Raw genomic sequence first — 12379 nt, forward strand, 5'->3', positions numbered from 1 at the left:
TTGGACTCTAGGATTTCTCCCTGTATCTGAATACTAAATTAAATTTGCCAAAACTGCCATGTGTAATGAGAATATTCTCTGAGGTACTGTGATACAGAAAAGATCATTATAGGCTACTGCAGGAGAGACTATTGCTCTCATTCATGTTGGAGCAAATACTTGGAAGAAGCAGACTCAGAGTCCCATAAATTATGGGACACACATGCATAGTTCCACCTGAAATATGCAACAGATCCACGTTTATGATGAAAATTACAACATGGTATTTTCCAGACAGGCAAGCACAAGCTACAACGACTCATGTTGAACCATCCAGATACATGCCAGGAAGGATCCAAATGGTATACCATTGTGGCATAGCAGTGCTGTACCTTGATCAATATTGCTCACCTCTCATGAGGATTTTATAGGTTTGGCACAGCACTGGACCAAACATGGCTAGATGCCTCCCCAGATGCTGGCTTCCAGCTGGGTGCTTACAGCATCAGCATAAAAAGACTCGCATATATGCATGTGTGAAAGACCACATAAATGTATCTGTGTATACAAGGGTGAAAAATGGTTCAAACACAAGGAATTTCAGCTTGAGGATCTCTATGGATATTCTTCCAACAGGTGGAACAACATGTCATGCCCTAGCTAAGCTGACAGAGCTACATCAGAGTGTTTAAACCACCAAACAGGGCAATCTCTATGGAAAGACTTTTGTGGAGTAAAAAAAGGAAGAAATAAAATGAGCAGATAAATGGTGACTGAATATTATAGTATAGGCCCTGAAGGAGACAAAAACCTGAATTATTAGGAAAAAATCCACAGGCATGTATAAAAAAAGAAAATTAAAAGTAATAAGGAGGTAACATGAGACAGACAAATACAGGTGTGGAAGCTGTACAAAAATGCAACTAAAAAGAAAAGATCCAGGGCACATATCCACATACAGCAGAAATTCTGATATCACAGACAAATGAGAAAAGAAGAAACAACTCTGCTGAATATCAAAATATGCAGTTTCAATTAATATTAAAAAATAGAGAAATTAAAGAGAAAAGCCATGGGAAAAGCCATCCAAAAATTAAATTAAATTTTGGATAATCACAGAGGGTTTTTAAATCTATAAAAAAAGGCATTTTGGCAGCATGTTGAATTTAAACAAATGTTGGAATTTACATATCACCAACCCAATAGCTGATTAGACAGATGAGGGAGTTCTGGGCAGGCATCAGGAAATTTGCAGCAACCCTCCAAAAATACAACCAGCCAAAGCAGGGGTTGTAGCTCTTTCAAGGATAGCATCTCGTAGGTCCAATCAGCTTTCAAGCATACCTCTTCACTGTTGCAGAGAACTGGAGTTAGGCTGGGACTAGTTAAAGAGCTGACCATTTCCACCCCCTGATAACCTGGTCTGAACTGACAGAACATATTCTCTCTGTCTAGAAGATCAGCCAAGACAGAACTGCTTGGAGATGGTCTGGGATTTGTAATTCTAAATGTGAATACTTCTTGGACAGTTACAAATAAATCACTCAAGTCTGAGCTCCTCTGCCTCTCTCTTCCTGATCAGGGAAGGGTATCTGATAAGTCACCTTTTTTCATTAAGCTTCACTCAGCTTCCTTAATGAATATTCTGAATCTTCTTGGCAGATTTTCTCCACAATATAATAACAGATGGATCTATTAATGATGAACTTTATTGAAACCTGCCTCCGTAGTGGCAAGATCCCTGTTTCAAGAAAAACTCAGATATTTTCCTGTTTCTTAGTGGGCACTACTCACTGATGTTTTTCTCATTATGGTTAAAACATTTCCTTCTAAAGAGATGGTCAGACTGAAAGACTGTAAAGAATCAGCTTTGATGGTTCCTACCTTCTAATTGCTTCAGTCTTTTTCAGTCTCATTTAAATGAAGGTGTGAGAAAGATGCTATCCTGATTTCTCTGGCTGAGAAGCTCCTCACGACACCACACAAAAGTATTCTATGTCTTTATAAACAAAAGTTTTTGTTTTGGGGAATTCATTTTCCTCTTCCCTGCAGTAGGGCCTCTTTTCTTCTTTTTAACCTATCTCCTACTACTTCGTTCTTTTTTGCTTCTGTACTTGGAGTTAGGCTTGATAAATTATTGACCTCAACTTTTTATTTATGCTTTTTTTCAAGTCTTTATGTCTGTTTTTCCCTCTTGCTAAACTTTTTCCTCCATTCACTTTAGTTGCTTTGGATGGTATCAGTTTTTTTTGTTTTCTGCTGTTTTCAGAAGCAAGCTATCTCATTGAAAATGCAGTTATCGGCTGTTGCTGCTTCTTTCTCTTTTTCTCTACATCAATACTCTCCCTGCAAAGAGAACAGAACCATAAAACCTCTGAGGTCAAGTAGGCTTTGAAAATGCTCATCATAGTGGGGGAAAAAAGAGTAGATTGCTGTTCTTTGGAACTTTTTGTATACATAAGGAAGGGGACCTCAGCACAGGAGGAGGGAAACAATTTTCAATAGTATGACATAAACCATAATAAGCAGTCCAAAAAAATGAGAGAGGTCTACAGAAGTAGCAAACTATTTAACTTAAACAGGAAGATAATTCAAAATTTCTCCTTGGCTGGTTTTGCAGTTCTACCAGTTAGCTTGGAATACTGCATGTGCTGGTAAACTGCAAAATTCCCTTGTGAATTATGTGTTATTCTGAGCCACTGTTTGTACTGTATTTTAAGTTTGGGCTTATTTTTGCAATAATTCTTACAGGTCTGATCATACAGTGAAAGTTACCTATCTGTAGATGCCTAATACTCTCACATATGTGAGGAAGACAGTCAACAAGCTCAACAGATAGAATTTTCACAGCGCTTTATAAAAGGCCCTACAGATTTAAAAAAAAAAAATCGCCTGCTTCTTTTTCCTATTCAGACATGAAGTTTAAGTAAGGTCTAAAGTGAACACCTAGAATAACTAGCTTCTGACGTTTCATTTTATTGACATTTGTTGGCGACCTAAGGGAAGGGAAAAGCTCCAGTGTATGGATTATGCAGTAGATGGGGTCACAGGTTTTATTTTCACCTTGACATTTACTCATTGTAGACGGTGGATCAGCTACTTAGACAAACATTCTCCAGCTTTAAAAGTTCAGTCTGGAAACCTATGACACAGCTTTCATAAGTACTGAACACCAACCTTTTCCATTGATTCTGCATGAGAGATGGAGGTATTTAGCACATTGCAAGTAATCAAAAGGTATGCAAAACTGAGCTCATACTGTAGCATTCAAACTGAAAGAAACTGTTAACAGTTCTACATTATTCTTCAAGGCATTACCCATGCCTGTTCTACAATTACCATTCCATTGCCTGAATATCTTCATTTTGAGAAATTACATTAGGGAAATACCTATACATGTTCATCACAAATCGTTTCCCATTGATTTTGGTTAAAAGCTAGAAAGTATGCATAAATAGTTGTCTTTGATGCCCTCTAACAAGCTTAAAAGCAGTAATAACCAACTCAAACTGTTAGAAATGACTGCATGTCAGCTGCCTGATGGATGATCATTTCTCATGCGTAAGCATGTTTTTTTGTTACCTTGATTGCTGGAATGGGCTTCTTCGGAATGAAATGCTTTTTCTTGGGAAGCTCAGCAGCCATGCTCTGTTCCTTCAGTTTAATCTTGTTCTCAGCTATTATCTTTTTGCGTTTTTCCAGGTAAGGCCCAAAACTGGGTAGCTTCTGAAACAAAAATCAGGAAACATGATTTTGCTTAATTAAGCAGGTGTAGCAAAAAGGTGAGTCTGATCCCAAGGGCAAGATCCTAAGCCCTTGCTGAGTGCGACTTGGTTCTTATTCAGGAAGCTGAAATTGAAATCAGTGAGACTGTACAGGAGTGAGAAGTGAATAAAAATCATGTCTGAACTTCAGGATCTGGCTTGAAGATATATATTGAATATTGAAATATTAATATACCACAGCAGAAAAATAGCTCAATTGCAGGTCAGCATCCAACAGCCTTATATTTCCCCATTGCATACTTGCTTATATAAAAAAATGTATCATGTTAAATAATTCAAATGTGTAACTTTATTTCTATAGTATGTGGAAAGGTATAATAAAACTATCAGTTTACTTAGAAGGGTTCCACCAGTGTTTAAGATTATTTGTATGGATATATGACTTTATCAATATATACTTTTAAATCTTACAAACATGCATTTTGCATTCTGATAACAGAAGGCTGTCTTGACCTGTCAAAGTAAGACTAACAAATACCAAATGAACTGAAACACATTCTTATCTCCGAATTTACCGCTATGTCCCACTTGCAGTCTTTTCTGCAACATTCAATCCTTGAACCCAATTAAGCAAACTCTAGAGGAAGATTTCACTGAAATGCGAAACTCATGTCTCACCCAAGAACACGAAAGTGCTGGATCAGATTCCATAAAACATCCAGCTTCCTGAAATGAAAAGTCCCTTTGCTTACCTAGCAGAGATATGGGCAGCTGCAGTGTGCCACATGGTGAATGAAAAATGGTAGAAAATGTGGATTTTTGCTTCATGCAAAAGACCATGTCCTTCCTCCCCTAAAATTAGTTCCTTATTATGCAAAAGAATTTTATCCACCTAACTAAACCCCATTCAGAAGCTACTGCAGTACTGCAGAAACTAGCAGGTAGTAACAAGGGATACATAGCCTCAGCAGCTGCTAGCATTAATTCACGCTAATAGTACAACCTCAAAGAGCATATCAAACAAGATACAGTACTTCTGTGGTTATCAATTTTTTAAGAGGGAATTTCAATGTGAATTTTAAAACCAGAATTATTTAAAAATTTAAAAATTATTATTTTTTAAAATGAAGTAAATCCAGAAGAGGTTACCTTGCTCTTCTGGTAATGCTTAGGAGAAAGATTCCTAAATGAGCTCTGTGAGTCATGATACCCAACCTTGGGACCTCAGGCTTCTTGTTACGACAAATAAAAGCTTTCTTGGCTGCTAGGTTTTTGGCACTCTGAGCATACAGCCAGAGGGTGAGGTCCTTGCAATGCTTCCCTGCTTCTGAGGCTTGGTTTGTAGCCTCAGCACATTTTTTAACTTCAAGTCAGAACAAGACTTGGTGTCTCACAGTGCTCTCCAGAGGAGGTGCCGTCCTGCAGGCTGGGACTGAGCCGTACTCCGGGACAAAGCCTCTATCTGGGCAAATGCAAGACCAGAACTGTGGGGGATGTTGCAGACCCCATCTGTCTGAAACCTACATGTAGCCCAAATTTGCCCGGTGGCAAAGGGCTCTTATCTGTTCAATGGGAACTTTCTTCCTGAATGTCATGTTCAAGGGCTTCCTGACAGACAACAAACAAACTCTCCTTTCTGTACAGTTGCCATACATGATCTTGGAAAGGAAACATTCTAGGATGTCTTAAAATATGTGTAGGCTTTACATATTACTGCAAACAGCAGTAAGGTAGAGGCCTTACATACTGAAGTCAAATAAGACAGCAAAACAGGAATGATTTTAAACAGGAAAATGAATAGAAGGAAGAATTTATCTAATTTCAATTTAATCAATAGGCTCTAAAGCACACATAAAGACTCAGTTCTTTATACGACTTGTAGAAAGCTTAAGACTTTTAGCAAAAACCTAAAGAACAAAAATTTTAATAAAAATTGTACTTATGTCTGCTAGGCTGCATTAATTAGAAATACATTTTGGCTACGAATAAGTAGTAGCTGTGTCACTGAGAAACTATTTTCTCTCCATTATTTATGTGCTGATGTCAACAACTTTGGGCTTGAGAGGGTTGGAGACCTGATGACAAAGCGTTTCTGGACTCTTCCCTGTCTGGCCAGGAATTGAATTGCTGACTTTCAGAGTAGGTAGCAAAGCTAATTTTGCTGAGGTTTTAACTGAAGTAGAGGAGACAGTTGTTCATGGCTTGACTGATTGGAAATAATCTTTGGGAAGAACAGCCAAATCTTTGCAGAATAAATCCTTTACTTTTCTGTTCTCTTAACGTATGACCAATCTTCTAGATTCTACAGACAGAACTACTGAGTATATTGACATGAAATAGGTGATCAAAAGAAAAGTGTGGAAAAATAATTCATTTTTGTGTATAAGTGAAGAGCAAATTACAAACGCAATTAATTAATTTTCTATGTTGTGAGATGGAAGTATTTAGATTTTTGCATCTACCATAGCTGCTGGCTGGAATGTACAGCACACATATTGAACAGTGCCATAATTCAGATGTTTGGTAATGACATGCATGCAGATAAATTAAACTATATCATCTGTATCTCTTAAAAATAAATGAAATTATGATTAATCTAGAAAACTAACATCCAGCCTTAGTCTTTGCTGTGCATTCCTGGTTTTCCATCTATAAATCAAGTAAACAAAATTGAAAATAATTAAGGAAACATCTAGGTGTTAGTCCAGGCTTGGGCATACACATCGAGCTTCCACTGTTAACAGAAGGTGACTGTGTTCCCATACAAATGGTCTGGTTATTTTGTGTTTGCAGTCTAGTAGTTCACAAGCAGCCAAGCCAAATTTCATCAGACAACATTGAAAACCAGCAATCTTTTCTATAACAATAAATAATACATGAAAATATAGCCTCGGGAGCTTAGGAAGGACTTACTGATGGTTCCCCGTATGAGTAGTGTGCAGATATAGGGAACGCTGATGAGGCTGTTTATTGTTCAGAGTTGTGGTTTCAAACATTTTGGAGTCAAAGGCCATATGAAATTGCAAACAGTATTTTAATGAAGTGAGTTACTGGACATAGCAAAAGTGGAAATGTTGAAATAGCTGCTGAAGAGATGGACACTTAAGAGAGTTTCAAATTAAAATACCTCTAATCATTGTAGGGGTTATCTTCCTAAGCACATGGGGGATTTAATAGCACATTTCGCAATGAAAGCATAAGCACAGAACTTAGTGAGTTTAACTCTTAGCTTTTGAAATCTTTCTACTGTACATTTTTTTTTTTTTCATTTACAGGTATTCCAGTGTCACTAAACTCTCCATACACTGATATCTTTGTCATATCAACATCTTCCTAGAAAAAATAAATTAATATGAATCTGTGGATCATAGTGAATGCTTAGAAGATTGCAACAAGCAGAGTAATTAGGTAATTCTTGTCTACTTACATATCAGTACCAGTGATGTCTCTAGCTGCACTATTTGTATCCATCTGTCTCTACATAGCCATAATGCAATGTGTTTCTATTGGAGGGATAGCATCAAGAACGGACCCAAAATAAATATCATAGAATCACAGAAGGTTTTGGATTGGAAGATCAACTAGTTCCAACCCCCTGCCACGGGCAGGGACACCTGCCACTAGACCAGGTTGCTCAAAGCCTCATCCAGCCTGGCCTTGAACACCTCCAGGGATGGGGCATTCACAGCTTCCCTGGGAAACTTGTTCCAGTGTCTCACCACCCTCACAGGAATATTCCTAATATCTCATCTAAATCTACTCTCTTTCAGCTTAAAACCATTACCCCACATCCTATCCCTACAATCCCCGATCAAGAGTGCCTCCCCACTGTAGCCCCCTTTTAGGTACTGGAAGGCTGCTATTAGGTCTTCTCGGAGCCTTCTCTTCTCCAGGCTGAACAACCCCAACTCTCTCAGCCTGTCCTCATAAGGGAGATGCTCTGGCCCTCTGATCATCCTCGTGGCCCTCCTCTGGACTCGCTCCAGCATGTCCATGTCTTTCCGTGCTGAGGACTCCAGAGCTGGATGCAGTACTGCAGGTGGGGTCTCACAAGAGCAGAGTAGAGGGGGAGAATCACATCCCTTGACCTGCTGGTCACGCTTCTTTTGATGCAGCCCAGGACATGATTGGCTTTCTGGGCTGCAAGCGCACATTGCTGGTTCATGTTAAGCTTCTATATTAAGTGGTATTATTTTGTTGTTTATAATTGCATTATCACAAAACTATAAGCTTGAATTGTTGTGCTGGAGTGTTTTAAAGAAAGGAAAAATCCAAATCCTCCTCCTGCACCAAGACTTCCAAAAGCTGCCTTTTAATTGATGAACTGTATAAATCTCCAGCAACATTGTGATTTTTGTTTCAGTAGTTTCTCCAGGGATTCATCATTGATGAATTTGTTCTCACCAGAAAAGCTAAATCCTACTCATTTAAAGATAACAGTATCTTCCACTAAACTGTCTCTATCCAGATATAAAAAAGCATTACCCTGCCAATAGAGAACTGACAACATAATGAATCAACAATGAAACCTTAAGCCGGGAGAGCTTTAAGGTGAATAAGTCTGTTTTGATTATAATTTATTCGTGGATCAATCTAAAGGTAATTGAGCATATTATGAACTAAAAAGGGTGCTTGTTTCCTAATGGTAAAAAGTAGAGAGAATCTTCTACTTCAGATTGCTGCAATTTTTACAGGCTCACCAGCAGGTAGCCTAACTGGTGGAACAGGCTAGTGAACAGGGCAGTGCAATATGCTTCAGATGACCCAGACTTTATTTCTGACTTTGAAACTGATCTGCTGCTTATTCTGGGAAAGTCCACGTATGTCTCCATGATACAGTAATGGGTTGCTTTTTTGGGAGCTGTCTCCTACTGAGGGGCTGGATGCTATTTACTGTTAGAAGACTCAGATATCAGCTCGTACAGCTGGCAACAGTCTCCTACAGTACTCCAGTGGATCTGAAGTATATGCTGATGAGATGGGGCATCAGAAAGAATACTGGAAAAGAGTAATTTTCATAAAAATTATTTTCATGGTGCAGTGGTCACAAGGTAAAGGAGGAACTTACATAAACAACTCTAGGGATCACTGGCTCAGGGGAATTTGGGGTAGCAGTATCATTTAGCTACGAGGCACCATGTTTCAAAACTATGTATGAAGAATTTACTATATTGAGTGTAATGCAATTATCCAATTTCCTTTATACTTGAGTGTTGACTCCAGTCTGAGGTATGAAGATGTGTATGCATTCATTCTCTGAATTCCTCTTGTGCATTTTCAACATGAGAACAATTTTAAGTGACACAGTGATGTCCCTCATGAATCTGGAAATGGAACTAAGCCAAATTGTCTTATTTCACATGCTTTAAATTTTTCAAGTGTACATGTTTCTGCTTGCGTATAGCAAAACTAGATGAGAACAAGAATGAAGACTGAAAAATGTCCAACAAACTGAACTGCTAAAAGAGAGTTCAGATTGGTCTACTGAAATATTCTATACTGATTGCAGTAGAGATGCACCAGAGGCCCACATACTCTGTAGCTATGCAAATGGATGGATAATTGTCACATTAAAGTTTTGCCATTTAGTGGCAAACACTACTGTTTTTTAAAATGCTAGTGTGTTTTAGAAATCAAACAAGAGGTGGCTTTTAATCTTCCTTCTCCGTGGCTTGTTTTTCTGCATAGGTCTTTCTTTGAAATCACTTAACCAACAGCTCTCCCTCAGAGAAGAAGAAAGGAGGAGAAAATACAAACTCTCTAAATGATTAGAAAGGACAAAGGTGGTCAACTACCTTCACAGAATCACAGAGTGGTTGAGATGGGAAGGGATGTCTTGACACTGTCCAGTCCAACCCGCTGCTCAGAGCAGGGTCGGCTGCAGCAGGTTTCACCAGTTTGTCTGTGAAGATGCTATGGGAGACAGTATTGAAAGCCTTGCTAAAGATGGCACCCCCTGCTCTCCTTTCATCTACCAAGCCCATCGTCTCATTGTAGTAGGCTATTGAGCTAGTCAAATGTGTTTTTCCCTTCATAAATCTATGCTGACTACTCCATTCCTATGAACAACAGTTGATCCGTGGTTGGTTTAGCTATTCCCCCGAAATACCACCCTCTTCTGTAAACATGCAGAAAACCTGGGCTTCACCCCTTTGCTGCCTTGGCAGGACTACTACTACTGGGAAGGTTTCTCATTGGCTTCAGAGAACTGGGAAGACAAGCAGCTGGGAGAGTAAGAGCTAAGAGTGAAATAGCTTGGGAGGCTATACAGCCAAGTGACTACCTCTGCCACAGTTACAGCTATGAAGATTGCAGACAAGAATGAATAGCTTTGAAGAGAGTAATAGGTGAAGCAGGACCCCTGAAAGTGGGAGCATGGTACAGAAAGGCAATCAGATAAAGGAAACATTAACATTTAAGCAAGGTAGACAGCTGCCCTCACCCAGGAGCTACAAGAATTTAAATCAGGTTTGTATGGGTCACTTTATATGCCCTCAGCACAAAGGTTTTAGTAATGTTTGACCCCCATTTGTTCATGTGGAAAACTTCTATATCTGATGTATAAAGTTTTCCAGAGAAAGCAGTTTCAATTTTAATGATTTTTTCCAGTTGCGTCTGAATCCTTCAGGTTTATTTTTTCTAAAGTCTAGCATGCTCAAAATGGTTGCATATATCTAGAATCCTTATTACATGATGCACAGACATGTGGCCTTGGCCATGCTTTACACTGCGCAACACTTTCCATTCAGTGGTCTGCCTCCATCCTCTTGCAACTTTACAACAACAACAAAAAAAGATTAGTAAAGATTCCTGAAGTCGTACCTGCTTTCTTCCTTGTTCTCAGAAAACACAATGAAACATGAATTTGGTATTTCCAGAGAGGAACAAAAGACCAAGTTCTCAGTACCAAAGAACAGCAACAGTAACAACAACAAAATCTTGTCACAATGTCAAGGCAGCTTGTGCTCCTTCTGGGAAAAAAAACAAACCACAACCCAACAATAAAGCCAAAACCTGAATTCTGTTCCTCTGAAGGTGGCAAATCATACAGATACTGATATTCATAGATATATGGAGAGAATATTTTGCACAAGATTTCCCCACTAATCCAGTAAACTGCTTAACTAATGAAAACTAGGTGTGCATGGCAATAGAGAAAGTGAAGCTGCTAATCCTTAATCTTTTATATGTTCTTATGCTTTCAGATATTCAAAGCTAAATTCTCTTAAACAGCTGCTTTTCTCTGTGTCAATCTGGCAGTGCTAATGTATGGCCCTTCCCATACACTGCATGGCAAGGGCCCATGGCAAGAAGGAGTCATCCAGATGGCCCAGGGAATCCTGCAAGAATCCTCCCCATGGCATGTGGGTGGGTGACATGCCATGGAGAGGACTGGATACTTCACTTTATCAGTTTCCATCTGATAGTGAGTTTCTTGCACCAACACCAGTGTTACAACCCCCAGAGCTGCTGTAGTTACATTAGCAAGAAGCAGCAGAGAATTTGTCCCTGGGTTCACACATTCTCACGGCTCTGTTTCTTAGAGCTGAGACATTACTGGCATCACTGCCTTTGATGGTGTGGAAATGCCTTCAAAATAAAGGACAGAACACAACAATTCTTCAGAAAAAAAATGAACTTTGCCTTTCAGTTATTTTGATTTTTATTTTTCTTGGAACTTTTATTTGCTTTGTAAACAGTGCTGTCTCAGTAATCTGTAATTACTGCACATATACTTGTTCCTGTAACCTCTGCTCCCCACACTGCGTGTGTATATACCATTGCATTTAGTTACTCAACTATTCTGCCCGCTCTTTAGACCATGATTATTTAAAGCGGGTGAGCTAACCCCCAGCCCTGCAGTAATTCTGAGACTAAAGAGAACATTAATATGTGTTCTAGGAAAACATATTGCTGTGACCTCACCATGAGATATATAGGACCATGCTTAAGTGTGCAGATAAAACCATTATTTAAAATAACAATTATTTCTTCTTTCATCATTTTTCTAACACTGACAAAATTTTCCCTACTAGATCAAAATAATGAACAAATTATTCTTCATGTTCTACCTCAAATGTTTTAGTTTTAGCTGCTTATATATAACAAGTGAAGGAAAACATTTTAGAATCATAGGCTTACTATAGCGCAGCAAAAACTTACATTCTACAAATGTACTGAAGTCATGAAATATTCATCAATAAAACAAAAAGGAGTTAATATTTGAAGCAAGCTTAGACATTTACAATCAAAAGCCAGGATGACATAGATGATAAAGAAAATGTTACCTTCTGGGGTGAAGAAAAGAAGATACTGATACACATTACTGTGCTACTTCATGAACATCTGGCAGTCTGTCACTTAATAGACAACAACATCTTCTCTAAACAGAAGAGACTTGAATTCATCAGGGATTCCTGTAGTACAGTATGTGCTTAACTTAAGTACCTGCTTTCTGTGATTTCCATAGATTACCATATTCATGACACTGTGGAGTGAAAGCATTCTTCTCTCTCTCTAACCAGAACATGCAAAAGAAATTAAAACCTTGGCAGGCACTTTGTCTCCAGTTTGTTGGACATGTGAGGAAAGGACTTTCCACCCATTTATGCAGATGAAATTCTGTCAGCTAAGCAGCAGCGTAACAAAGATGTCAGCAGAAGGGCTATTAACAA

The 12379-nt window shown here is 38.7% G+C and overlaps 1 protein-coding gene across 1 annotated transcript in view; it reads right to left on the reverse strand.

Moving 5' to 3' along the window:
- LOC104469246 (dihydropyrimidine dehydrogenase [NADP(+)]-like) overlaps positions 1–12379 on the reverse strand; it is a 48474-nt gene that overhangs the window by 10203 nt on the left and 25892 nt on the right. Inside the window, exon 2 of the mRNA XM_010083689.1 lies at positions 3562–3705. Coding sequence (XP_010081991.1) covers positions 3562–3705 — 144 coding nt within the window. The remainder of the gene's footprint in view (positions 1–3561; positions 3706–12379) is intronic.

The sequence above is a fragment of the Pterocles gutturalis genome, unplaced genomic scaffold (assembly GCF_000699245.1).
Source record: "Pterocles gutturalis isolate BGI_N339 unplaced genomic scaffold, ASM69924v1 scaffold4805, whole genome shotgun sequence".
In the NCBI taxonomy this organism is placed as follows: domain Eukaryota; kingdom Metazoa; phylum Chordata; class Aves; order Pterocliformes; family Pteroclidae; genus Pterocles; species Pterocles gutturalis.